This window comes from Plecotus auritus (genome assembly GCF_963455305.1).
Source record: "Plecotus auritus genome assembly, chromosome: 6".
NCBI classification, from domain to species: domain Eukaryota; kingdom Metazoa; phylum Chordata; class Mammalia; order Chiroptera; family Vespertilionidae; genus Plecotus; species Plecotus auritus.
Window position 1 is genome coordinate 97,697,746 of NC_137773.1, and position 27,845 is coordinate 97,725,590.

Consider the following 27,845-nt stretch of genomic DNA (forward strand, 5'->3'; position numbering starts at 1 on the left):
CAGGCGCGCTACCTGCTTCTTCAGGACGGAGGCTCCGAAGGCGAAAAACTTCCTTGCAGGGGACGCCGATAACAGAGAGCAGCCCGGAAAAAGCGGCAGAGACACCGCCGCCGCACACCTGTTTGCCTTTTTGGCTTTACTTGCGCTCGCAGTCACCCTTGGTCAATCTGGGTGCGGGTCGCTTAGCGGGGAAGGCCGAGGAGAGACGGCGCCAGCGAGCCTGCGCGCTTACGGCGGCCAGAAGGGGCCAGAGGCGGTGCCGCCAGTGACAGACACGAACCCCACCTTTCCCACGTGGCCGCGAAGACAGGGTGAGAAGCTGCAGCTGCTGAGACCCCTCGCGCGCGGGGCGGGGAGTGGGCGCCGCAGGGTCGGGCTGGTGACTGTGGACAGTCCTTGAGGACTTGCTTTTGGAGAATGACTCTTACAGAAGCCGCCGGGGGACAAAACTGCCCCCCTTCCCTGGCCTCCGCGGGTTCAGGCCTCTGTACTGAGTGCCTGCTGGTACCCGTCTCCGTCCTAGACAGTGAGAAAAAGGTGAAGAATAAGATGGGTTGGGCCCAGCTTTCATGGAGCTTAAATTTCATTGGGGAGGAGGCTAAATGAACCATGTCGCTCTTGTTAGAGATAATACTCAAATAATAAAAGAGATGCGAAAGGAGGTGGAGGCTGCTAACCAGAGTTATTATGAAGGATGTCCCTTGGATAGCTGGGAAGAATGAGAAAGAGGCAGGAAGCACAGGTGAGGAGGTCTAGGTAGGAAGAGAGCTGGTAAAGAGACTGGGTTTTGTTTTCAGAGGGTTGGGACACCACTGCAGGATTTTGATCAGGATTTTGTGACAGGGTGGCTACTCAGCGCAGGGTCTGAAGTATGACCAGTGTGATGGAAGCAATGTCGAATGGCAGAGTTAGGAGTGGCAGGCACCAGCTTGGAAGTTTCTGGTTCCTTGGAGCTGGCCATGGAACACCCCACCATCACCAACCTGGACTTCCCACTGAGAAACTATCTCAAAACAGAAAATCCTTATTGTTTTCCTTCACTTTTGACGATAGCAACCCCTGAACAGACTACTTGTTCTGGGGTAGAAAGGAGTGGGGACTAACTGCAAGGGAGGGAAACAAGGTGGGCTATTTGATGCCCTTCCACTTCCTACATCCACAAATAAATTGGCTACATTACCTCTTAAGCAACAAAGGGAAGGAATTAATAAGTAACACTTATTAAGTTTATTCTATGCCAGATCCTGTTCTAAGTGCTTTTTAAGAATTAACTGGTTGAATTTTCACTATAGCCCTATGAGGTAGATTCTGCATTTATCCCTGTATCACCCATGAGGGAATTGAAGAAGGAGGGTTTGGCATTTGAGTGCTACCCCCTGCCGGCCCCAGAGCCTGTCGTCCTCCCTGCTGGCGGGTCTGCACAAACATAGATAGAATATTCACATCCTGTGCCACCTCCACGAAAAGGAGCATGGGCTAGAGTGGCCTGTTTCCACAGAGCCCAATTTGCCCTTGGATTTTTGCCACAATCCAGTACCACTGCCCTAGTGTCCCTGTATCTCTGTCCTCCTAACACACTTTCTGTGTTGTGTGATTCTAGATTGGACCTGTGATCAGAAACAAATTGTTTTAAAAGACCATATTAAGGCAATTGAGGAATTTGATCAGGGATTGTTAGATCTAGAGCTGTGCTGTTTAATAAGGCAGCACTGCATCACTTAAGGCTATTTACATTAAAATGAATTACAAATAGCCCTAACTGGTTTGGCTCAGTGGATAGAGCAGGGGTGGGCAAACTTTTTGACTCGGCCACAATGGGTTCTTAAACTGGACCGGAGGGCCGGAACAAAAGCATGGATGGAGTGTTTGTGTGAACTAATATAAATTCAAAGTAAACATCATTACATAAAAGGGTACGGTCTTTTTTTTTAAATTTCTTTTTTTTTAAAAAATATATTTTATTGATTTTTTTACAGAGAGGAAGGAAGAGGGATAGAGAGTTAGAGAGCTAGAAACATCGATGAGAGAGAAACATCGATCAGCTGCCTCCTGCACACCTCCCACTGTCGGGATGTGCCCGCAACCAAGGTACATGCCCTTGACCGGAATCGAACCTGGGACTCCTCAGTCCGCAGTCCGACGCTCTATCCACTGAGCCAAACCGGTTTTGGCTTTTTTTTTTTTTAAATTTCAATAGTTTTATTCATTTCAAACATTTTAACAAGAAGAATGTAAACACTAATTATTATAATTTGAAACTTCAAAAAATGGAGGAATCATAGCACAATAACATACCTTATATTGAAGATGGCATAGGCAAAATAAAATTGCCTAACAAAGGAAAGGTACAAAAGCCTTTCAAATTAAACTTAAATATAATAAAATAATTTAAAACTAAAACAAATAGAAAAGAACAAAATGTGTAAACAGTAAATTAAACATTTTCTTTAGTGCAACTTCCAAATTATGCCCGGGACGTAGATGTAGATGGCAATGTAGACTGGGTTGAAAGGTTTTTGGTCTTTAAAACATCAACTTCAGTGGGAACAGTGTTGTTGGTCTCCTTTTTAGCTAATGCTCTGATACTGTGCTCTTCAGGGGCGTGTCTCCCTACATCACCACGATAACGGGTCTACGCATTCATTCCCAGGGTGATGTCGGGGGACGTGTCCGCGGGCATTACAAGGAGCCTCTGGAAGATTGAGAGGTTGTTCCTTCTACTGAATGGGCGGATATAAATCCGCCCACTCAGAAGAAGGAGCTGCGGGCTGTGTTTCCCGACGTTGCCTTGTTAACACTGCTGCTGGTGAAGGAGCGGAGGGGAGAGCAAGAGAACCCTCTGCTCTTTTGGCTCCGCGGGCCGGATAGAACAGCCGAACAGGCCAGATCCAGCCCGCGGGCCGTAGTTTGCCCACGGCTGGGATAGAGCGTCGGCCTGCGGACTCAAGGGTCCCAGGTTCGATTCCGGTCAAGGGCATGTATCTTGGTTGCAGGCACATCCCCAGTAGGAGGTGTGCAGGAGGCAGCTGATCGATGTTTCTCTCTCATCGATGTTTCTAACTCTCTATCCCTCTCCCTTCCTCTGGGTAAAAAATCAATAAAATATTAAAAAAAATAAAATAAAATGAATTACAAATAAGTAAAGGTACACGTTCGGTTTCTCAGTTGCACTAGCTACATTTCAACTGTTCAATTCCACATGGACTGCACAGATATATAACACTGTCATTGCACAGAGTTCCACTGGATGCATGGTCAGATTCAGCTCAGGTTTTGGCAGGATGACCTCACAGGTGCATTTCGTCTGGGCAGGAGGTAGGTGGTGTTGGGTTTTTCTTTTGATATGAAATCATGCAGTGGACACATATGCTGTGCACCTGATGTCAGGTTCATCAGTTTTACACCTCATAGTTTTGCAGCCTTCAGGGTCATTGTCTAGATCTGTTCTGTTTGGTTGATTAGCTGAAATTCAGTTATAAGGCAGAACTTTCCTTCATCCTCTCTTTATAACTTGGTACCCACTTGTGTGAGGGAAGCAGGATAAATGCTGAATTCTTGCCACTTTACAGAAGAATGGGCTAGGTTTGTTTTAGTACTATTATGAATGCATAGATTTTGATTTTGATATCGGGCTTTTAAAATTTTATTATTATTATTATATTTTAATCCTCATCTGAGGAGTGAGGGTATTTTTTCCATTGATTTTTTATAGCGTGAAAGGGAGGGTGTGGGGGAGAGAGAGAGAAACATTGATGTGAGAGAGAGGTATGCACCCTTGACAGGAAATTGAACCTGAGACCTTCTGGTGAGTAGGCTGACACTCTAACCATTGAGCACACTGGCCAGGGCTGGACTTTTTTTTTTTTTTTTTTTTTAATATATTTTATTGATTTTTTACAGAGAGGAAGGGAGAGGGATAGAGAGTTAGAAACATCCATCAGCTGCCTCCTGCACACCCCCTACTGGGGACGTGCCCGCAACCAAGGTACATGCCCTTGACCGGAATCGAACCTGGGACCTTTCAGTCCGCAGGCTGACGCTCTACCACTGAGCCAAACCGGTTTCGGCATTTTTTTTTTAATGCTCACTTGTCTCATCTTTAGCTAGTGGGCACCGCTTAGGGTTTGCTCTCAAGTCCTTTGACATGACTTCTTTATTTTACTTTATTCTATTTTTATTTTCATTAAAAATATGGAACGCTTGACCAATTTGCGTGTCATCCTTGCGCAGGGGCCATGCTAATCTTCTTTGTATCATTCCAATTTAGTGTATGTGCTGCTGAAGCGAGCACTGACAACTTCTTTAGAAGCTTCCTTACATTTTGCTCTCACAATATGCTCCTGGTTCCCCTGGCCTATTTCCTGCCTAGAACTGGAATCAGCCATTTCTCCAGGAGTCCTGGTTATGGTAGTTTGAGACCACGGTTGTGTTTGGAGTGCTTATTGCTGCTGTGGTGTCATTTCCTCTAGGCATTTTCAGTTGATATAACTATAAAAATGGGGGGGGGGTTACTTAAAAGAATATATATCATAAGTTTGTATTGATACTTCCAGTTCAAATTTTAAAATTCTGAGTTTTTACTTCTTTGATTTTCTTATTTTAGAATCTTTTTTCTTTTATGCTGGCACCTAATGACATAAACCTTATTACTTATTTGCTACACCTACAATAGTTTCATAATAACATTAATAATGTAGATTTTCTTTTGTATTTTATACTATCCTTAGCATATCTATATATATAAAAAGGCAGCGACTGTAACGACTGAAGGCTCCACTGAACACCGGAAGTCAGTCCTGCAGTTAGTGCTGTGTTGCCTTGGTGACCCAACACTGACTGCTGCCGCTGCAGGTGCGGAGACCCAGCACTGACTGCTGAGGGGGCTGCGGATCAGGCCCAGAGAGAGGCCTGGAGAGAGAAGCAGGGTCTGATCCGTAGCCTCCATGGTAGCTGTTGAACAGCCCTTGCCTCTCTCTTTCTCTCCGGGCCTGGCTGTGGGGGCTGTTGATCAGCCCTGCCTCTCTGATCAGGTCTGGAGATAGGCCCAGAGACTATGACTGGCATAGAAACCGACCAATCAGAACCAAATCTGGGTGAACTGCGAGGAGCCAATGGCTGTCTAGGAGGCGGAGCTTTTGACGCTGACTGGCATAGAAACCGACCAGTCAGAACCTAATCTGGGTGAACTGCGAAGGCAGAACCTAAGGTGGGGCTGAGGAGGGGTTTTATGGCAGTTGGGGGTGAGATCAGGCCGGCAAGGGAGGGCCATTGGGGCGAGATCAGGTCAGCAGGGGAGGGCAGTTAGGGGCGAGATCAGGCTGGCAGGGGAGAGCAGTTGGGAGCGACCAGGCCTGCAGGGGAGGGAAGTTGGGGGGGACCAGGCCTGCAGGGGAGGGCAGTTGGGGGCGAGATCAGGCCAGCAGGGGAGGGCAGTTGGGGGCGAGATCAGGCTGGCAGGGGAGGGCAGTTGGGAGCGACCAGGCCTGCAGGGGAGGGAAGTTGGGGGCGAGATCAGGCCGGCAGGTGAGGGCAGTTGGGGGCGAGATCAGGCTGGCAGGGGAGGGCAGTTGGGAGCGACCAGGCCTGCAGGGGAGGGAAGTTGGGGGGGACCAGGCCTGCAGGGGAGGGCAGTTGGGGGCGAGATCAGGCCAGCAGGGGAGGGCAGTTGGGGGCGAGATCAGGCCGGCAGGGGAGGGCCATTGGGGCGAGATCAGGTCAGCAGGGGAGGGCAGTTAGGGGCGAGATCAGGCTGGCAGGGGAGCAGTTAGGCATCAATCAGGCTGGCAGGGGAGTGGTTAGGGGGTGATCAGGCTGGCAGGCAGAAGCGGTTAGGGACAATCAGGCAGGCAGGCATGCGAGCGGTTGGGAGCCAGCAGTCCTGGATTGTGAGAGTGATGTCCGACTGCCCTCAAGGGGTCTCAGATTGGAGAGGGTGCAGGCTGGGCTGAGGGACACCCCCCCCCCCGTGCACGAATTTCGTGCACCGAGCCTCTAGTATATATATAAAAAGCCAGTGTTCCTAACGACTGGAATGACCAAATGACCAGTCGCCATGAGGTGGCATTGACCACTTCTTGGTCCCTTCTCTTCCCCCGCTGGCCTGTGAGCAGGGGCAGGGCAGGACTGGTGACTGGTGAGCAGGCTGAACTGCTGACCTCTTGGTCCCTCCCCCTGGCCTGCAGGCTCCAATGGATCAGTGATGGTGAACGGGGGAATCAGGGTGGGTGGTGGGAGGACCTGCTGGCTGTCAGACCTTTGGGATCACCAGCACCAGCTCATCCCTGGCTGCTTGGGGGCTCAGGCCTGTGGGAAAGTGGGCGTCGGCAACTTCACCTCCATGCACGTGTGCCGGGCCAACTGCTGATGGAACACGCTCCCAGCTCGGGGCCACTCACGCTGGGGTGGGTAGGTTGTGGGCCCACCCTGCAGCCTCCATCAGTGCCTCAAGCCCCAGCAGCAGTGGCAGTGGTGGCGCCTGCGTGAGTGGCCCAAGCAGGCAGTACATTCCATCAGCGGCCGGCCAAGCACATGCACATGGAGGTGAAGTCTCCAGTGCCCACTTTCCCACAGGCCTGAGCCCCAGAGCAGCCAGGGATGAGCTGGTGATCCCAATGGCCTGATAGCCCAGCAGTGAAGGCGGCGTTCGGCCTGGGTACTGGTGAGTGGGCAGAAGATGGCCCTGATTGCAGGAGGCTAGGCCTAGGGACCCTATCTGCATTATTTAATTGTGCGCTGGGCCTCTAGTATACTAATAAGAATGTACGGTCATATCACTGTGTTTTAAAATCACATGAAGTAGTCTGATCAGCACAGATACACTCTTAGATTTGTGGGCTTCATTTTATTCTTGCTTTTATTTTTATTGGTTTATTTCTTTTTCTAACCACATGAAACATTTATATGGGTTCCAAATTCAAACCTGTAAGACAAGGTAAATTCAGAGAGAACAATCCAGCTTCTAGTACTGTCCTCAGCACCCTTTTCTCTGCCTCTCTTTCAAGTAACTATTTCTATTAGTTTTTTATTTAGTCTTCCTCATTGTTTATTTACTTTATTAATTTTTATCTAAAAACCTTATTAGAATAACAGTATATTATTATAACAATACTGGAAGCCCAGTGCATGAAATTCGTGCACTGGTAGGGTCCCTAGCGGCTGCAGGCTACTGGCCGGGTACTCCCTCTCTTCCACCCTGAGGCCTCCGTCCAACTAGTTGATCCACACTGGCCAGGGCAACATTCTCCCTTTTTTAAAAAAATATATTTTATTGATATTTTACAGAGAGGAAGGGAAAGGGATAGAGAGTTAGAAACATCGATGAGAGAGAAACATCGATCAGCTGCCTCCTGCACACCTCCCACTGGCAACCAAGGTATGTGCCCTTGACCTGGGACCTTTCAGTCCGCAGGCTGATGCTCTATCCACTGAGCCAAACTGGTTTTGGCTTCTCCCTTTCTTATAAAGTACTAGAGGCCCGGTGCACAAAATTCATGCACTGGGGTGGGGTCCCTCAGCCCGGCCTGTGCCCTCTAGCAATTTGGGAGCCCTCGGGGGATGTCTGCCTACCAGCTTAGAATGGGCCTAAGTTGGTAGTCAGACATCCCTCTTGCAGTCCGGGACCCCTTGCTCCTTACTGCTTGGCTCCTGCTCCATTAGCGCTGCCACAGATGCAGGAGAGGCTCCTGCCACCGCCGCTGTGCTCGCCAGCCGTGAGCCTGGCTTCTGCCTGAGTGGTGCTCCCCCTGTGGGAGCGCACTGACCACCAGGGGGCAGCTCCTGCATTGAGCATCTGCCCCCTGGTGGTCAGTGCGCATCATAGCGACGGGTCATTCTGGTCGTTCCACTGTAATGGTCAGTTAGGCTTTTAGGTATATAGTAAACTACCTGTCCTCTTCTGCACTTTTAGAAGTTCTAGGGGTGTTGGGATATCACCCTATCCTGTGATCCAGGTTGTAAAATTTTTTCCAGATGTTCATATGGCTGCAGCCCTAGTAGATACTCCTTAAATAGTGGCCAGGCTCCCAACTGCCCTCTTGCCCTCAAAGAAGCTTTCTTTTCACCTTAACTTCTCAGCTCAGGAGCATCTGTTGGGTGCCTACAGCCCATGAGGAAGGGATGAAGATGGCAACCAAGCGCATCACCCAGGAGACCTTTGATGCAGCTGTTCGTGAGAACATTGAGGAGTTTGAGATGGGGCCAGAGGAAGCAGTGACAGAAGCTGTGGAGCAGTTTGAATCACAAGGTAGGGTGGTATGGCTTGGTCACAGCGCTGATCCAGCTCTTTGCCTGACAGTCCCCTCTGGTCTACTGCTCTTAATGTGTGAGAGTGCTGTCCTGCTGTGGCCCCACCTCACCTGACATGGCAGCCTTGGACCCTGTACCCTCTCCAAGTTCTGACCTGGGCAGGCTGGCTACCTGCTCCCACCTCCCTGGGTGCCTACCCTCTACTTGCCTGGGCCTTACCCAGACATCTGCAGGGCTGGATACTTCAAGGTGGGCCTCATTTTAATTGTCACTTGTGTGAAGAGGCTTTTCCTGACCAGGTTTCAAGAAACAGGGCCACCTGCCTCCCCGCGCCCTGGCTTGAGCTCAAGAAGGCATAAGTGGGTGTCAGTCACCTACCTGTAGAAACAGGTGTCATGCTCAAACCAGGCCACAGAGGGGAGTGGTTTCAAAAAGGGTTATTTAGCCCAGCCAGCTGTAGCTCAGTGGTTGAGCATCGACCTATGAACCAGAAGATTCGATTCCCAGTCAGGGCACATGCCTGGGCTGTGGGCTCAATTCCCAGTGTGCGAGGCAGCTCATCAATGATTCTTTCTCATCATTGATGTTTCTATCTCTCTCTCCCTCTCCCATCCTCTCTGAAATCAATTTTAAAAAATATTAAAACAAAACAAAACGGGTTGTTTGTAGTGGCGTGGTTGGGCGTTAGGAGACCCTATAGGCCACGGTAGGGAGCTCTCCCACCCCAGGACAGGCCATGGTAGGGGGTGAGGGTCATTTGACAAAGGGTGAGTCAGGGAGCTGGAAATGAATGCCAGCCCTATCACTCCAGACCAAGAGTCGGATTCCCCACTGGCCAAACCCAATGAGATGCCAGAGGGCAAGGGAGACCAGGTATTCAGCCTCAGAGGTCAGAGGCTGGTGTCCGGGGCACAGAGTGGGATACAATCACTGAATAATGGCTGGAGGAGTACCCAGAAGTATCCTTCCAATGAGGGCAGGGATATAGCCAGGGTGAGGAATAATAGGAGCCCCAAGGGGGAAGGATGTGGGATCCCCTCCCCTCTTAGCTGACCAGGCAGAATGTGCCTCTTGTTGCCGTGATGACATGCAGCCTCACTACTGTTCTACTCCCATTGACTGGACAGGGCTGAGGAGTAAAGACCCACCCCCTTCACCTCACACCTCCATATGGACATGGCTGCTAAGTCTGGCCTCTGTGGGGAGGGGATGGGATGGGGACCTATGGAGATCCCAAAAATCCTCCTGAGTGGGTGGGACCAGCAGAAGGGACATGAGGTGTGATACTGGCAGGCCCGCTGGGATGATGGCTGTAACTTGTTTCCTCACTCCTCCACCCCCCTGCAGGGGTCGAACTGAGCAACATTATAAAGATGGCACCCAAAATCTCTGCAGATGGACTTCAGGAGCCTATACATGACATCCTGCAGGTAGGAGGGAGTGGCCCATGTGGGCAGGGCTGACCTTACATGCCTGTTCCCATACACGTCACCTTGTAATAGCCTGTCAGAGGCACCTTTTCCCTGGTTTCCACTCGGCACATATAGGCTCTGAAGGTCAGGGAATGGCCAGCGTTTGCAGGTGGGCCTGAGTTTGCATCTAGGGCTCCCTGAGTCCATGTCTGAGAGTCTCGGGGGTGGAGGGTACCGTGGAGGAGCCTCTTTTTAGCTTTCCGACCACCAAGTTTGCTCAGAGAGAGTGGGGTCATAGTAAGGCTGTCATCTATGACTATTTACCAGAACGTTACAGCCTTTCCCCTTAGCACTTAACCTGGCCTGTAGAGTAGGCGGTCTGGTTCCTGAATTACTGATGGGAAAATGGAGACTCAGAGCCTGCCCTGGCTCTCCAGCAACCCAAACAAGGAAGGTATAGCTTACAGTGGTTAAGTCTTTTCCTTAACGTCAACCATCAAAGAGTGGGAAGCTGTTGTAAAACAACAGAAGGTTCTAGTGTTTATTGAGAACAGGCTGTGGACTCAGTTCTGTGCAAGGTGCTTTCTTTGTGCTATCTCAGTTATTCTCCCAAAGACACCTGCAATATTGGGATTATTATTCCCATTTTCAGATGGTGAAATTGAGATCCAAAGAGTGTAAAATGACTCTCCTGGCAGTAAGGGAGTGTAGTGATAAAAGAAGAAGTTGGAAGAGCAGCCCTGGGTGTGATCTCAGCTCTGACAAAGGCAAGGTTCTTATTTCTCCCTTCCTCAGAGTCCTTACCATCTCCTGTCTTATAGAGGTTTTGTGAAAATCATCTTGTTTCCTTTTGACTTTGCTAGTAAGGATGAATGTATTTTAAAATGAGCTTGTCTTCTGGCAGTTTTTCTTATTTGGTGGTTTATCTTTTTTTTCTTATTGATTTGTAGATGCCCTTTATATATGAAGGATCTCAGTAACAATGATCTCTAGCAGTCATTGAGTACTTTTGAAGTGCTCAGCATTGTGCTAAATGGTTAAAACTCAATCTGTGATTAGCCCATTTTGCTGATCAGGAATATGAGGCTTCCCAAGAATAAATGACTTACCTATGGTCACAGCCACTGAGGGGGAGAGCTGGGACCCAGACCCAGGTCCTTCACCTGGGGAAGCCAAGCTCAGAGAATGGCTTGGAGGTCTACTACTAGCAGTGTAGGAAACTACTTGTTTGTTCGTAGCCTTTGCTCTTTTATTATTATTAATTTCAGTTTTTAAATTTTATTCTTCATTACAGAAGAAGAATGTGAATATGTTCTTGGCATAAAAAAGTCAAGCAAGCTCTAGCTGGTTTGGCTCAGTGGATAGAGCGTTGGCCTGTGGACTGAAGGGTCCCAGGTTCGATTCCGTTGAAGGGCACATGCCTGGGTTGTGGGCTCGATCCCCAGTAGGGGGCGTACAGGAGGCAGCCGGTCAATGATTCTCTCATCACTGATGTTTCTCTCTCTCCCTCTCCCTCCCTCTCTGAAATAAATAAAAATAAACAAATATAAAAAAGTCAAGCAATACTAAAGCATTTATAGTAAAATCTGAAAGTCCCTGTCCTATACATCCTACCATCTTCCTTCTCACCCTTTCCTGTGAGTGGTGCCACACACATTGGGGTTCGAATCTCCTAGCCTTGTTCTCACCTTGCAACTTAACCAAACCCTTCTCACATGCCATGGCGCCATTGAGCTCTGTTTGTGTGTTGTGGTTCTGATGCATGAAAAATGCTTATCTGTGGAGGGATAAATAGTCAAATTTGTGTTGCCTTTTGGAATGAATCATCTAGAGTTATGAAGTTTGTTGCAAACAGACGTATAGAAGTAAAATCAAGATGAAGGATTGGAACTTTCTGAGTGGAAAGTGAGCCCGACTAGTTTTATATATGGGGAATTGCAGAATAAATCAGTCACAGAGTGAATGACCCCATGGTTGGTAGACAAAACCCTGTCACCACGTTGAGTTGTCACATGTGGAACACAACAGACTCTGCCACCTCTACATTAGCAATTGTCTTCTGCTCAGCCAGCCTGCAGGGTGTTGGGGTTGCAGGCAGCACCTAGGAATCATGAAGACAACCAACCCTCTTAGCCAGCTGACTCAGAGACAGTGTTATAAGATAGAGGACAAGAAGGGATTTCTAGTAAATTTAATGGATATCAGTATTCAGATATTGGTCATTTTCTTTTCCTCTCTTACCTGACTAAATATAGAGTAATTTTAATTCCAGTATTATGTGTTCTCAATGGCATTTGTGTCATATGCTTTTCAAGTTTCTTGTAGGGTTCCTGCTAAATGCCACAACCTCTGTTTTTGTTTTTTGTAGTAAAATATACATAAAATGTACCATTAAAAAAAAAAATCTACCATTTAACCATTTCTTATTACACAGTTCAGTGGCATTAAATACATTCACATCATTATGCAGACATCACCACCATCCATGTCCAGAAATTATCTTCCCAAACTGAAACTGTCCCCCTTAAACACTAACTCCCCATACTCACCTCCCCTAGCCATGGCCATTGGCATCCACCATTCTACTTTCTGTCTCTGAATTTGACTACTTGTGGAACTTTGTGTAAGTGGAATTTTGCAGTATTTGTCCTTTTGTGTCTGGCTTATTTCACAGAGCATAATGTCAAGATTATGTTGTACCATGTGTCAGAATTTTCTTTTTTTAAAATATATATTTTTATTGATTTCAGAGAGGAAGGGAGAAGGAGAGAGAGATAGCAACATCAATGATGAAAGATAATCATTGATCGGCTGCCTTCTGCATGCCCCACACTGGGGATTGAGCCTGCAACTTGGGTATGTGCTCCGATCATAGGTCGATGCTCAACGATCGAGCTACACCAGCCAGGCAGAATTACCTTCCTTTTTATAGCTGAATAATATTCCATTGTATGGGCAGACCACATTTTGTTTATTTATTCATCCATTGATGGACACTTGAGTTGCTTCCATCATTTGATTATTTTGAATAATGCTGCTATGAACAAGGATAAGAAATATAGCTTTAAGATCCTGCTTTAATTCTTCTGTGTGTATACCCAGAAGTGGGATTGCTGAATCATATGGTAATTCTATACTGAAAAAAAATTTTTTTAATATATTTTATTGATTTTTTATAGAGAGGAAGGGAGAGGGACAGAGAGTTAGAAACACCGATGAGAGAGAAACATCGATCAGCTGCCTCTTGCACACCCCCCACTGGGGATGTGCCCGCAACCAAGGTATATGCCCTTGACCGGAATCGAACCTGGGACCCTTCAGTCCACAGGCCGACGCTCTATCCACTGAGCCAAACCGGTCAGGGCCTGAAAAATTTTTTTAAATATTTTTTTATTGACTTAGAGACAGAAGAAGGGAGAGGGAGAGAGAAACATCCATGTGAAGAGTAAAACATCAATTGCCTGCATCCTGCATGCCCTCCACTGGGGATCTGGCATTGAACCCAAAACCCAGGCACATGTCCAGACCAGGAATCAAACGGGCGACCTTTCAGTAATGCACAGGGTGACTCCAGTCAACGGAGCCATACTGGCCAGTGCATATACTTAATTTTTTGAGGAGCCACTAGACCAGGGGTGGGCAAACTTTTTGACTCGAGGACCACAATGGGTTCTTAAACTGGACCGGAGGGCCGGAACAAAAGCATGGATGGAGTGTTTGTGTGAACTAATATAAATTCAAAGTAAAGGAGCGGAGGGGAGAGCAAGAGAACCCTCCGCTCTTTCGGCTCCGCGGGCCGGATAGAACAGCCGAACAGGCCGGATCCGGCCCGCGGGCCGTAGTTTGCCCACGGCTGCACTAGACTGTTTTCCAAAGCAGCTACACCTGTACAAGGACTGCAGTTCCTCACATCTATGCCGACACTTGTTATTTTCATTGTTTTAGAGTTATGGTTCTTGCAAAACACCTCAAATTTTACTCACGGTACAAAAGTATTTAACTGGTGCCACATCGTACAGAAAACACATAGCCAATAGCTTATCCTTTAAAGCCAGAACAGCCAAGTGAAAAGTCAATACAGATTATTTTTTCTTAAAATAAAATCTAAGGTATACATTGGGAATTGAACTATGTTTTTTCTTTATAGAGATGTGACATCAGTTTTCTGATCAGTAATGTTCTATTAAACATTGTGCTAAGCCAGTGTACTAAAAGCAGATAGGCGAGCAGGAAAGCTGTTTGCTATTTTCTATTCCTGCTGAGCTAGACTAGTAGAACACTGTCTTGGTAAGAAGATTTTGATAGGAAGAAGAAATTGGAGACCCTCTACCTCAACAGAAAACCTAACAGATTTATACAGGAAAAGCTGAAGCAAACCTACATAACCACTTAATATCCTATATAATAAAGAGGTAATATGCAAATTGACCATCACTCCAGCACACAAGATGGCCGCCCCATGTGGTCAAAGATGGCCGCCCCCATGTGGACACTGGATGGCTTCCACAAGATGGCCAGCAGGGGAGGGCAGTTGTGGGCAATTAGGCCAGCAGGGGAGGGCAGTTGTGGGCTATCAGGCCTGCAGGGGAGGGCAGTTGGGGGCGACCAGGCCTGCAGGGGAGGGCAGTTGGGGGCAACCAGGCCATCAGGGGAGGGCAGTTAGGGGCGACCAGGCTGGCAAGGGAGGGCAGTTAGGGGTGACCAGGCCAGCAGGGGAGGGCAGTTGGAACCAGGCCTGCAGGGGAGGACAGTTAGGGGCGACCAGGTTGGCAGGGGAGGGCAGTTAGGGGTGACCAGGCCGGCAGGGGAGGGCAGTTAGGGGCAATCAGGCCGGCAGGGGAGCAGTTAGGCATCAATCAGGCTGGCAGGGGAGTGGTTAGGGGGCAATCAGGCAGGCAGGCATGCGAGCGGTTGGGAGCCAGCAGTCCTGGATTGTGAGAGGGATGTCCTTGAGGGGTCCCAGATTGGAGAGGATGCAGGCTGGGCTGAGGGACATGCCCCCCCCTTCCCCGTGCATGAATTTCATGCACTGGGCCTCTAGTGCTATAATAAAAGGAAAAAATAATACCTTTAGTCTACTTCCGGCATAAGCACACATTCACTGGTGCCCAGTAAAAGAGAGGCACTGATATAGAAAGCATTTTCACTTTTATAGCACTAACAACTAAAAAGCACACAGCATATAATATGTTGATCTTAAAGTAGGTAGGTATTTGTGGAAGTTCCAAGATTAGCCTGAGTATTCTGTTAAAATATTTTTTCAAAAATGCTTAAAGGAGAGTTCTAGAAACAATGGGACTACATCAGGACCAGCAAAAGACAGTGATACAGGAACTGCAAATGTAAGACTAGGAATTGACTTTAACATGTAGCTTTTAGGTAAAGGACATCCCTCTCAGTTGATTCCTACAGCCAAGACTCACTGTGACAGTAGGAGTTCCAAAAATTTCAAGATAATTAGCTGGTTTGAGTAACACCCTAGATAAATGCTCCCAAACAGTAAAAACCCCATTGAGGCTGAAGGACTGAAACTCTTGTGGTAATACACCAACATGTATGTTAGGGAAGGCCCCACAGGTGGATGTGGACTTACTCCAGAGGAGCCTGACTCAAATCGCTGAGAGAGATGCCCATTTAGAGAGAGGAGTACTAGGGCTACTGAACACAAGGTTTTTCTAAAGAAATATATCCCAGGAGGGTCAGGTAATGCCCCCTCCCCTAATCCCCAATCGATACTTGACGTTAATGAAGAGTTGCAGAACAGCCAGTCTCTCCAAGATCTTTTCTTCCATCATTAGCTGAAGCCTCTCCCAGTACACTGTGCTGCTGATGTCCAGAACAATCTCATTGCCTGCAGGTGGGACCTAGTGCTGCAGATTGTTCAGGGAAGCTGCATAGAGGATGATGTGCACAATGAAGTTACCAGTAAACCATTGCTTAAGTTCAGTCCCCGACCGCTTTTTTCTGTAGTCCAGAAACATTTCTTTAAAAGCCAGAAAGTTAGTAAACATGAGCAGCATGTCGAATATGTCACCAGCAACTTCATCTTTATGGTGTTGTAAAGTTGTTGCGAAAGCTGCCATGTTAAATTGAGGAATCTGTTCCAGCAGCTGTTCTTCAATATACTTTTCTACCAAAGAAATATTTGTTTAAAATAGGCATGTAGGTGTGTTTATTCTCTTCTGTGTCTTTAAACTCCTGGTAGTACTTGTCCATGAAATTTTCCTATAATAACTGGAACTCGTCATCCATGATAATGTTCTTTAAATATCCAACCACAGCATCAAAGTTTGCATGCGGTGGAAGAAGTAGCGCTAAGTTCTTCTAGAGCAGTGGTCAGCAAACTCATTAGTCAACAGAGCCAAATATCAACAGTACAACGATTGAAATTTCTTTTGAGAGCCAAATTTTTTAAACTTACACTATATAGGTAGGTACATTGTTATTAACTTAATTAGGGTACTCCTAAGCTGGCCTTTGCTAAAAACTCAAGGAGCCAAAGAGCCGCATGTGGCTCGCGAGCCGCAGTTTGCCGACCACTGTTCTAGAGCATCCATTGCTGCTATTGCCGCATCCACCCCATGTGGGCCAAACCATTCTGCTCCACAGAGCCCCAACTGGCATCAGGGAGTCCTTACTGCTGAGGCCACAGCTGGGTCATGGCCCAGCTATGCGCCAGCTGGGCCTCTCTTCCTGGCCAGGCATCTGCATGAGTCGCTGCAGCCGCTGCGTGGGCCTGGTGGCAGTTAGGCGGTTATTGACCTCTGGGCCTTATGCCCATTTCTTTTCTGTTGTGTTGATAGTACCACCCTGAAGGGTGTATGTTATCTCATGGTTTTGATTTGCGTTTCCCTGGTAATTACTGATGTGAAGCACCTTTTCCTGTTCTCCTAGGCCACTTGTGAGTTTTCTTTGGAGGAATGCCTATTTAGGTCACTGCTCTGGTTTTAACTTATTTCTGAATATTTTGTTTCATTATAACATATACTCAGTTAAATCTATAAATCTAGCTCAGTGAGGGTTGATTGACAGGCATCCTTGCCTTTCAGGACAGTTGAGCAAAATCAAAGCCCTTTGGGCTGATGGTGTCTGTAGAACTGCTCACTGGGTGGGGTACAAATGATTTCAGGAGTTCCAGGAGCATAGGTTTGTCTTTTTTAAATTGAATTTATTGGAGTTACATTGGTGAATAAAATGAATAGGTTTAAGGTATACAATTCTATAATTCATCTGTATATTGTGTTGTGTGTTCACCACCCCAAGTCATGTCTCTCCTTTACCCTCCCCTGTCTCCACCCACTCCCATTCTCCTCTGGTAATGACCATACTGTTGTCTGTCTGTGAGGGGTTTTTTTTGTTGTTGGTGGTTTTTGCTTACTGGTAATTCCTTCACCTTTTTCACCCAGTCCCCCTACTCCCTCCCCTCTGACAGCTATGAGTCTATTTTTTTTTATTTTGTTCATTAGATTCCACTTACAACTGAAATCATTTGGTATTTGTTTTTCTCTGACTGACTTAATTTCATTTAGCATAATACTCTTTAGATCCATCCATGCTGTTGCAAAAGATAAGATTTCCTTTTTTATGGCTGAGTAGTATTCCATTAAAAATTTTAAAATCTTTTTTTTTTTTTAATATATTTTATTGATTTTTTACAGAGAGGAAGGGAGAGGGATAGAGAGTTAGAAACATCGATGAGAGAGAAACATCGATCAGCTGCCTCCTGCACACCTCCGACTGGGGATGTGCCCGCAACCAAGGTACATGCCCTTGACCGGAATCGAACCTGGGACCCTTCAGTCCGCAAGCCGATGCTCTATCCACTGAGCCAAACCGGTTTCGGCATAAAAATTTTAAAATCATTTTTTAATTTTTCAGTTACAGTTGACATACAATGTTATATTAGTTTCAGGTGTACACCCCAGTAATTAGACATTATAAAACTTATTAAGTGATCATCCTAAAAATTCTCATACCCATATGACCCCATACATGGTTATTATAATATTACTAGAAACCCGGTGCATAGATTCGTGCACCGTTGGGGTCCCTCGGCCTGGCCTGCGGGAATTGGGCTGAAACTGGCTCTCTGACATCCCCTGAGGGGTCCTGGATTGCAAGAGGGTGCAGGCAAGGCTGAGGGACTCCACCAGTGCATGATTGGTGCTGGGGAGGGGCCCGAGAGGGCTTCAGGGCGTGTCCAGCTGTCGTGCCCAGTCCCGATCAGGGCTGGTCGACTGGGGAGGGACCGTGGGAAGTTGACCGGCTGGGGAGGGACTGTGGGAGGGCCAGGGAGTGTCCAGCCTGTTTCACCCAGGCCCGATTGGCTGGACCCCAGCAACAAGCTAACCTACCAGTTGGAGTGTTTGCCCCCTGGTGATCGGTGTGGTGGAACGGTTGCTTAGATTTTTATATTATAGATTGATTGTATTCCCTATGCTGTACTTTACATCCCCATTACTACACTATAACTACTACTTTTGTGCTTCTAAATCCCTTCACCTTTTTCACCCATCTCCCCAACTCTTCTCCCATCTATCAACCATCAAAATGTTCTCTGTATCTATGAGTCTGTTTCTCTTCTGTTTGTTTATTTATTTTGATTTTTAGATTCAATTGTTAATAGATATGTATTTATTGCCATTTTATTGTTCATTTTTTTAATCTTTTTCTTTCTTCTTAAAGACGACCCTTTAACATTCCATGTAATACTAGTTTGGTAGTGATGAACATCTTTATCTTTTTCTTGTCTGAGAACCTCTTTATCTGACCTTCAATTCTAAGTGATAGCTTTGCTGGGTAGAGTAATCTTGGCTGTAGGTACTTGGTTTTCATCACTTTGAATATTTCTTGCCACTTCGTTCTGGCCTGCAAAGTTTCTGTTGAGAAATCAGTGGGAAGTCATATCAGTGCTTCCATATGAGAAAAGGTAACTGCTTTTCTCTTGCTGTTTTTAAGATTCTCTCTGTCTTTAACCTTTGGCATTTTAATTATGATGTGTCTTGGTGTGGGCCTCCTTGGGTTCATCTTGTTTGGGACTCTCTGTGCTTCCTGGACTTACATGTCAATTTCTTTCACCAGATTAAGGGAAGTTTTCTGTTATTATTTTTTCAAATATGTTTTTAATATCTTGCTCCCTCTCTTTTCCTTCTAGCACCCCCACGATGCTTGAAGTTGTCCCAGAGACTCCTTATACTACCTTCACATTTTTGGATTATTTTTCTTTTTGCTGTTCTGATTGGGTGTTTTTTTGCTTCCTTATATTCCAATTGTTGATTTTATTCTCAGGATCCTCTACTCTACTGTAAATTATTTTTCATTTCAGTTAGTGTATATTTCATTTCTGACTGGTCCTTTGTTATGTTGTTGATTTTCTCACAAAGGTCCTTCAAGTTCTTACTAAGTTTCTTGAAGTTCTCCTTAAGTTCCTTGAGCATCTTATAACCATTGTTTTGAACTCTGTATCTGGTAGTTTTCTAGATTGATTGTATTCCTACTACACTATGACTACTACTTTTGTGCTTCTAAATCCCTTCAACTATTCATTTCATTTAGTTTTTTTTTCTGGAGAATCTTTTTCTGTTCTTTCATTTGTGACAATTTTCTTTGTGTCATATGTAGCATTTTGGCTGCTTCCTTGTATTTGTTTCTATATATTAGGTAGATCTGCTTTGTCTCCTGGACTTGGTAGACTGGCTTTGAGTAGTAGGTGTCCTGTAGGGCCCAGTGGCTCAACTTGCCCACTCACCTGAGGTGGACACTCCAGGTGCTTCCCTGTGTGAGCTGTGTGCACTGTCCTATTGTAGCTGAGCCTTAATTGATGTTGACATTACTGGGAGGGATTGATCCCCAGGCCAATCAGTCGGAGGATTGGCTGCAACTAGAGCTGAAGAGCTGCTATGCAGGAATCGACCCATGGAGCAGGACTTGCTTTATTGGGACTCTGGTACTCACCGAGTCCCCCCTTGAGTGTGTCACATGTGGAAGTGGTAATCTGGCATGTCTGAAGCTGACCATCAGGTGCACTGGCTCTGGGGCCTCCTGGGAGGTAGAAAGTCAGCCACTGCCTGTGCCCTGCCCAGGGTCACTCAGCATGAGCTACAAAGCAATCTGCAGATGGCTGCTACTTGTGTTGGGCTTGGAGGTGTCCAGGAGAGGCCAACCTCTGAATCAAGGAAAGCTGCTGCTAGTGCTGGACCTGGGGCCATTTATTGAGAGATATGGGGTATGCTGAGGCCAGCTGCAGCTTGTTTAAGAGATTTTAGGAAAGTCCAAAGCATGAGGCTAGAGAGGCCAGTTATATGGCAAAGCCCCTGGAAATGGCTTAGATGAGCCTGCAAGTAGGGAGATGCAGGGTCTCAGGGAATCACTACAGCGGGCAAAACTGTGAACCTGGCTGATGGAGATTTAGGTACTGCCCCTGCCTGTTAGCTCTGTGGCGGGGAGGGCTTGTCAAAGAAACAATGACCTCTGCCAGCACTTCTGTCTGGGGAAAAGCTGCCCCTCCAGCTCTTGCCCTGATTCCAGACAAGTTAGTTCCTCCCTGTATGTCCCTGTTTTTTTTCAAGCTGCTCCCCTGTGTGTGGGCCCTTTAAGAGGAACTGCCTAGGACTACAGCAACCTCCATGTCACTCAGCCACAATCCCTGCTGGTTTAAAATTTTTATTTATTTATTATTGATTTCAGAGAGGAAGGGAGAGGGAAAGAGAGATAGAAACATCAATGAGAGAGAATCATTGATTGTCTGCCTCCTGTACATCCCCTACTAGGGCTGGAGCCTGCAACCCAGACATATGCCCTGACCGGATTCAAACCGTGACCTCCTGGTTCATAGGCAGACACTCAACCACTGAGCCATGCCAGCCAGGGCTGTACCACAGCTTTTTATTATTTTTATTTTTCTTGATTTCAGAGAAAAAGGGAGAGGGAGAGAGTGAAACATCAATGGTGAGAGAGAATCATTCATTGGCTGCCTCTTGCATGCCCCCTACTGGGGACTGAGGCCACAACCTGGGCATGTGCCCTGACTGGGAATCAAACTGTGACCTCTTGGTTCATAGGTCAACCCTCAACCACTGAGCCACACTGACTGGGTTGTACCACAGCTTTTTTATCCACTCATCTACAGATGGGCACTTGGGCTGCTTCCAAATCTTGGCTATTGTAAATAATGTTGCATTGAACATGGGGGTCCATATATTCTTTCCAATTATTTTTTTAAGTTTCTTGAGGTAAATTCCCAGAAGTGTTATTGCTGGGTCATAAGGCAGTTCCATTTTTTATTTTTTTGAGGTAACTCCATACTGCTTTTCACAGTGCTCCACCAATCTGCATTCCTACCAACAGTGCACAAGGGTTCCCTTTTCTCCACATCCTCACCAACACTTATATGTTGATTTATTGATGATAGTCATTTTGACAGGTCTGTATGGGTTTGTCTTAAGGCTCCTGTTCAGGCAGGCACTGAGGTCATGGAGTTGAATTGCAGCTAGACTTTTCTGTCCTGTTCAGATTGTTTTCTTTCATTATTATTTTCCCCCAGGTGCTTAGAGTTGACTTTGAGTGAATCAGCTGTGTGTACAGTATGGTTTTATTTGGCAGATGCTCAGTAAATATTTGTGGAGTGAATGAGAGAGATAAACAGGAGACATGGTGTGGGCAGGCCTAGCAAAGGTGGCTTTCACCTTTTTTGGAGAGCTGGCCATTGGAGGGTGTATCAGTTAGTTATGGCTGCATGAGAAGCAACCCCAAACAACAGCCATTTTATTGTTTCTTATGATTTTACTGGGTTGACTGAGTTCAGTTGGACAGTTCTGTTTGTTTTGCTTGGGACCTCACATGCAGTGGCAGCCACGGCTGAGATGTTTAATACATCTGCACTTGTATGTGTAGCTCAAGGCTCCTAAAAGCACAGGCATAGAAGCTGACATGGCTGGAACTGGCCCCACAGAACTTCTAGTGTAGGCCCGGACCTCAGGGGTACAGCACTGTCACTATGGCCCTTTTTGGACTGAGATGACACTGAGGTTTCTCCCATGTTTTCTAGATCCTGGAAGACCTGCAGGAGTCTGTGGCCTGCCATTACCCCCAGGAGGTGTCAGCACAACTTACCCGCTTTTGTGAGCAATGCAAGCAGCACAAGGCCTGCCGCTTCCTGGCCGCTCAGAAGGGTGCCTACCCCATTCTACTTGCTGTCTGGAAGCTGGCTGTAGCGGGTGACCAGGGACTTCTGCTCCAGGCTCTCAATGCCCTATCAGCACTGATCAATGGCCAGCCCGACCTCTTGGACACCCAGGGTCTAAAGCTGCTGGTGGCCACTCTGGACCAGAATGCCGATGTGGCTGATCTGATTTGCTCTGGGATCCGCTGCATACGCCATGCCTGCCTGAAACATGAGCAGAATCGGCAGAGTCTGGTGAAGGCTGGTGTGCTGCCCCTATTAACTGGTGCCATTGTCAGGCACAGCTGCTGTGCCGATGTGGTCAGGGAGGCCTCTTGGGCCCTCCGCATCATGACTTTTGATGATGACATTCGTGTGCCCTTTGGCAATGCCCATGACCACGCTAAGATGATTGTGCAGGAGAACGGAGGCTTGAAGGTTCTCATTGAGGCTGCCAAAGGTAGGAACAGGTGTGGTAAGAGTTAGAGTCAGGGCCTAGAGTTGCTTCAGGCATAGCATGGCTGGCTCTAGGCTCCACTTGCGTCTCTTGTCCTCATCCTACCTGCATGGTAGCCCTTATGGAACAATATCCTTACTCCTAGTTGTTCTAGGAGAGCCAGCACTCATGGGCCAGGACCACGTCCTATGGACATGTCTAAAGCCATTTGGGGAAGGGACTCAGCTCTGTCCAATCAGATTGAGAGGGGAAGAGCTCCCCAAAGGGAAAACAAGGGTGTTTCCCAAAGATGGGGGAAATATTGCTGGCATTCACTATGGCTGGTCCCAGGTAGCAGTTTACACTTTGATTCACACTTGGCCACAAATTCTCGTGTACATATGTATTCCTAACTCCAGGGTAACCATGAGCCCGTCATGGGAGGTTGCAACACTGACATTCAGACCTCAAAGCACCAGCTCTCATCCACTGCACCCACCAAAAAAGGTCTGACAGGTCTGGTGTACTGAAGGTGATAGAAGAATGAGTTCCCTTTCCCCACTGGCTCTTGTCTTGCCTGCCAGAGAGATGGGCCTGCCTCAGTCTCCCCTCCAAACCCCTGGAGAGAGTGGAAACAGGTCTTGATCATCTTGGAAGTCAGGCTGCTTTTTTGAGGGGTCATTTGCATTTTCTTGTTTATTTACAGGAGCTCGTTTTTGTCAGGGTTCTACCAGAGAGACACAACCAGTAGGATATGTGGGTATATAAAGAGTTATTGCAAGGAGTTGGCTAATATGGGGCTTTTGAGTCTGAAATCCGTGGGGCAGGAACCGACACCACACTCCACAGGGGTGCTTTTTCTTCCTTAGGAAAACCTCAGTTTCTCTGGTAAAGTCTTCAGCTGATTAGACCATCCAGGGTCCACTCCTTTATTTAAAGGCAGATGGATATCACCATGTCTAGAGAACACCTTCATGGCACATCAGATTAGTGCTCATGGAGTCACTGGGGCACACGAACTGACTATCACATTAATTCTGCATAGATTATGGCTCTCCACCCCTTCCCCAGGAGAGGCCTCAGTGCAGCCTCCTCCCTGTGCCTCTGAGCTTGGTCTTCACAACTGTTCAGTTCTGCCCTGTCAACTCTATCCATATGTCTCTCTACAGTTTCTGGGTTTCCTGTTATACTTAGAAAGGTCATTCCCACCCCATGATCATAAAAATAGTCTCGGATGTTTTATTATGGCATTATATGGTGTGTTTTATTTTTAGGTATTACCATCAGTTGGTCTGGAATTTAGCTGGGGCACGGTGAAGAGGTCGGGGGAGCAGGGCATCCAGTGTCTTCCACAGCAGCCAGCAGGGGGCACTGCAGGTCCATACTGCCCATGGTGTTCACTGGGGCTCTCTTGGTTTAGGAAGCTACCCTGCCAGGCAGAGAGTGGAGTAGGATTCGAACCAGGACTGCTGGCTCAGAGCTGTGGCTGGTCCTCTGCTCCTTCCTCATCCCCACAGTTCCTCTCCCTCCCTCTCTGCAGCATTCCCTGACAACCCCAGCGTCCTGAGTGAGCTTTGCAGCACTTTGTCCCATCTGACTGTTCGCAACGAGTTCTGTCAAGAGGTCGTAGACCTCGGGGGCCTTGGCATCCTGGTGGCCCTATTGGCCAACTGCAACAACCATCAGGTGGGCATCCAGAGCTGTCGTAAAGTGCAACGTTCCCCTCACCCTGATTTCAATTTGACATTGTTCTCCATGCCTGGGAAAGTCTTCAGCCTCTCAGGGAACTTGTCCCTTTGGGCTCCTGCCAACCATACAAGCCTGTATGAGGACACGCCTGGCCTTTCTGCTGATTCCAAAACCAAAATGTGTTTCTACTTCTTATTGACCCATAGGTGGGAACTAAAGTTTTGGGGCAGTCAAACCCACCCCACCCTTTCTTACTGTCCTCTAGTACCTTTACTAGTATATTTTCTACCAGGAGTAGGAGGGACAGGAGTGGGTGTTGCCAGGGCTAACCCAGACCTCAGCTCAGCTGTGTGACACTTGAGTGAGGCCCACTCCTCACTTCCTGGGCTTTCCTCTCTGTATAACAGGTCAGGGACCCCTGACCATCATTAATTCAACCCCCTCACCACATGTCCAGCCTAGGGCCAGGGATCCTGGCTGCTACCAGCAATGATCTTGCTGTCTCTGACCCAGTCAGTGACAGCAGCCAGTCAAGTCAATCACTGTCCACACTGGGCCTGCAGCCAAGGCCAAGGAGACCTGATATTCTGATTGCTGACCTGAGCCAATGTTTCCTCTGTGGGGGCTGGGAGGAGGTATCAAAGTCATTGTAACAACAAGGTCTACTTCCCCTGCCTTCTCCATACAATGAGTAGTAACCCAGATGTTACATGCTGCCTTTGTGCCCCAGGGCAGCCCTAGCTGTTGTTCAGACTGCTGAACAGCCCCAGACCTACCATCGAGACCCCCTCCCACAATACAGCAACTTAGCAGTTAGCACCAGGTGCAGTGGGAGGGGGGCTGGCTACACCAGGGTGTTGACCCCCTTGTGCCCTCCATATAGGACCTTGTGAAGCAAGTGCTGAGTGCCCTGAGGGCCATTGCAGGCAATGATGATGTGAAGGATGCCATTGTCCATGCAGGTGGGACAGAGTCCATTGTGGCTGCCATGACCAGGCACCTGGCCAGCCCTCAGGTACCTCCAGGGGGCTCATGAGGTGGGGCTGTGGATCTGGAATCCCAGCTCAGTCACTATATCTGTGTGATGCTCTTTCCATTTCCTCAACTAGAGATGAGGGAGAGGTAGGGGCAGGGAGATTGAGTGTGGGCAAGGGGTGGGATCAATCAGGCAAGGTTAGGGTGGAGGGGGGGGGTCTGGTGAGTGAGAGCCAGGGTAAGCAGAGCGGGAAGGGGTACAGAAGAGCTTGGTTGATGTTTTTGCCACCCTGATACTGTTCCTGCTATTGCTGGTCCGGCACACACCTGGACTGATAGTGGTCTGTTCAGGTGGGGTCTTGGGACACTCACCTGGGAAGTTGGTGATGACAGGTCTGTTGGCCTGGTCTCAGCCATTCCTGTGACCCATCCTGCAGGTATGCGAGCAGAGCTGTGCAGCCCTGTGTGTCCTGGCCCTGCGCAAGCCAGAGAATAGCCGGATTATTGTGGAGGGCGGTGGTGCTTTGGCTGCACTGGAGGCGATGAAGGCACACCCGAAGGAGGCCGGTGTGCAGGTGGGTACAGAGGAAGTAGGAGAGGCAGAAGCCCAGGATGCAGATGAGGGGCCAGATGGAGGCCCTACAAGTCCCTGTCCCCATTCCCATCATGGTCCAAGCCTTGTAGGTTCCTATTCCTTCCCAGCTCCTATAGTTCTGCAGCTACATGCCATCCTCCAGAGTATATTGTCCCTACTCCTTTATTCTGTGTTTGATCTTTCCTTATAGGCTCTTTATAGGGATCTGGGGAGGAGGAGGGGATGGGGGAGAGCAGATGGGGCTCTGCTGGGATTTGGGGTGGATCTGCCTGCCTCACTGGGGAGTCTTCAGGGCTGAACTATACATGGAGCCATGTGTACACTGTGGCCTGAAACCCACGCTCGTTTTGCAGCCCCTGGTTCTCCCACCTCTCACATGCACCCCAGCACTGGGGCCTCCTCATGATCCTTAGCTACCCCAGGCTGTGGTTCCTATAAGGCCTTGCTCTCCTGGCCCTTCCAGGTCAACATGCCCTTGTCCTTTTCTGACCACCCTGGCTAGCAGCCCCCACACTTCACCTATTCATCCACTGGTGGTAGAAGCCTTGTTGGGGTGCTTCTAGGTATCCATGCATGGAAGATATGCAGGGTATACTGAAGGAGTACCAATGTAATTGACAGATGGGCTCTGCGCACACCCCCTCTTTTATCTTGCTGCTCTCTTCCTCTGGGACCCCTGCCAGACTCTCTGTGAGACTGAAGATCCATACCTGAGGGATCAGCCCCACCTGCTGAGCCTTTGGCCACCCTGGGAAATGGGGGATTAGCTATGCCTTGGGCTGTGGAGATGAAGTGAAGGGATGTATCTGGCCTAATGAGTCATAGCATAGCACCCACCAAATGCTGGTTGTGGTCATCATTGTGTTATGAGGATAACCCCAAGGTCAGAGTGGATCCTACCCTGGGACCTCAAGCACCAGCCTACAGCCTTCATCTTCTGCTCTCCCTTCTAGAAACAGGCCTGCATGCTGATCCGAAACCTAGTGGCTCGCAACCCGGCCTTCTCACAGCTCATCCTGGATCTGGGGGCCGAAGCACTCATTGTGCAGGCTCGTGTTGCTCACCAAGATTGCGAGGACGTGGCCAAGGCAGCCCTGCGGGACCTGGGGTGCCGTGTAGAGCTCCGAGAGCTGTGGACCGGCCAGAAGGGCAACCTGGCACCATGACCCAGCCTCCTTCTAGATTGCGACTCTGGGTGAATCGTGTTACTTAGGAAATGGGGAGATCCATGTCCTGCCACTCTGCCTCCCAGATTCCTCCCCCAACTCAGTGAGAATTGTTTTCTGATGGGTACCAGCTACAAGCTTGGGAGTGAAAAGGGAGCACTGGTAAGGTATATACACTGGGTCTTGTGCTCCCATCACCAGCCAACAGTGTTGGTATTACCCATCCTGCCCCCTCCCCCAAGCCCTTTCCTACCTGAAGGACCTTCTTAGCATTGCTTGGGGTGAAGGGCTATTTGAAATTTGGCAGGCACACCGGCCAGTCTCAGAGTGGGGCAGGGATCTCCCTCCTGCCTCTTCAAGTCCATTCTTGCCTTGCTCCTGTTTTTCTCACCTGTAAATGGGTCAAAGACACCTTGCTCTCCTGGCCAGAGGGCAGGGACTGAGGCTGGCCCATCTCTGGGGCCCCAGGCCAGCCATTTCTGTGTGGTAATAAAAAGACCTTGCTTGCCCTGGACTGTGTGGCTCAGTTGGATGAGTGTCGTCCCATACACCAAAAAGGTAGCTGGTTCAATTCCCTGCCCAGTAAGGGTGTGTCTTTCGATAATGTTTCACTCTCTCTCCCTCTCCTTTCCTCTCTCAAAACAATAATAAAAATATATTTTTTTTTTTTTAAAAAAAGACCATTGGTTGAAAAATGGAGGACTCTCTTCCAAGGTCCTTATACAGGGGTATGGGGCTTTGCAGCCAGTGGTCTCAGATAATGGGAGGAGTGGACATTTGGGCAGGCCATGGGGTTGCTGAGGAAAGTGAAGAGGTTTTGAGAACAGCTATAGGATCTGATGTTGCTTTCAGACAGGCAGATTGCTGGGGCCACAGTTGGCATGAGCCTGGGGTTTGCAGGCACTTAGGTTGCTGCTTCTGAGTGTGCATCTCCTTAGGGAGCTGAATTTCTTAGCATCCAACCCCCACTCAACTATGTGGCCTGCAGTAAGTGACGTAACCTCTCTGAGCTTTGATTTGATCCTCCATAAAACAGGGAGTGTGTGTGTGTGTGTGTGTGTGTGTGTGCGCGCGCTCACGCGCACGCGTGGGAGGGGTAGAGAGCTCACCCTCGATGTTGGAGCAGAGCTGAGACATGGGAGGTGCCTGATTGTCTTAGCTTCACCTT

At 48.1% G+C, this 27,845-nt stretch overlaps 2 protein-coding genes and 1 pseudogene across 3 annotated transcripts in view; 1 reads left to right on the plus strand and 2 right to left on the minus strand.

Moving 5' to 3' along the window:
• Positions 1-419, minus strand: part of SUGP2 (SURP and G-patch domain containing 2) — a 29,161-nt gene extending 28,742 nt beyond the window's left edge. Inside the window, exon 1 of the mRNA XM_080672132.1 lies at positions 13-419. The gene's annotated coding sequence lies outside the window, so the exon portion shown is untranslated. The remainder of the gene's footprint in view (positions 1-12) is intronic.
• ARMC6 (armadillo repeat containing 6) lies at positions 173-27,192 on the plus strand. The gene is made up of 8 exons (XM_080672135.1): positions 173-311; positions 8,074-8,242; positions 9,592-9,674; positions 21,703-22,276; positions 23,793-23,938; positions 24,825-24,956; positions 25,354-25,491; positions 26,465-27,192. The coding sequence occupies exons 2-8, from the start codon at positions 8,116-8,118 to the stop codon at positions 26,675-26,677; spliced, it is 1,413 nt and encodes a 470-aa protein (XP_080528261.1). The 5' UTR covers positions 173-311; positions 8,074-8,115; the 3' UTR covers positions 26,678-27,192.
• LOC308250611 (ADP-ribosylation factor-like protein 2-binding protein) lies at positions 15,521-17,650 on the minus strand (annotated as a pseudogene). The gene is made up of 2 exons: positions 17,633-17,650; positions 15,521-15,980 (listed from the first exon to the last, which is right to left on the minus strand). The product of its transcript is annotated as an ADP-ribosylation factor-like protein 2-binding protein (transcript).
• Positions 27,193-27,845: the final 653 nt, after the last annotated feature.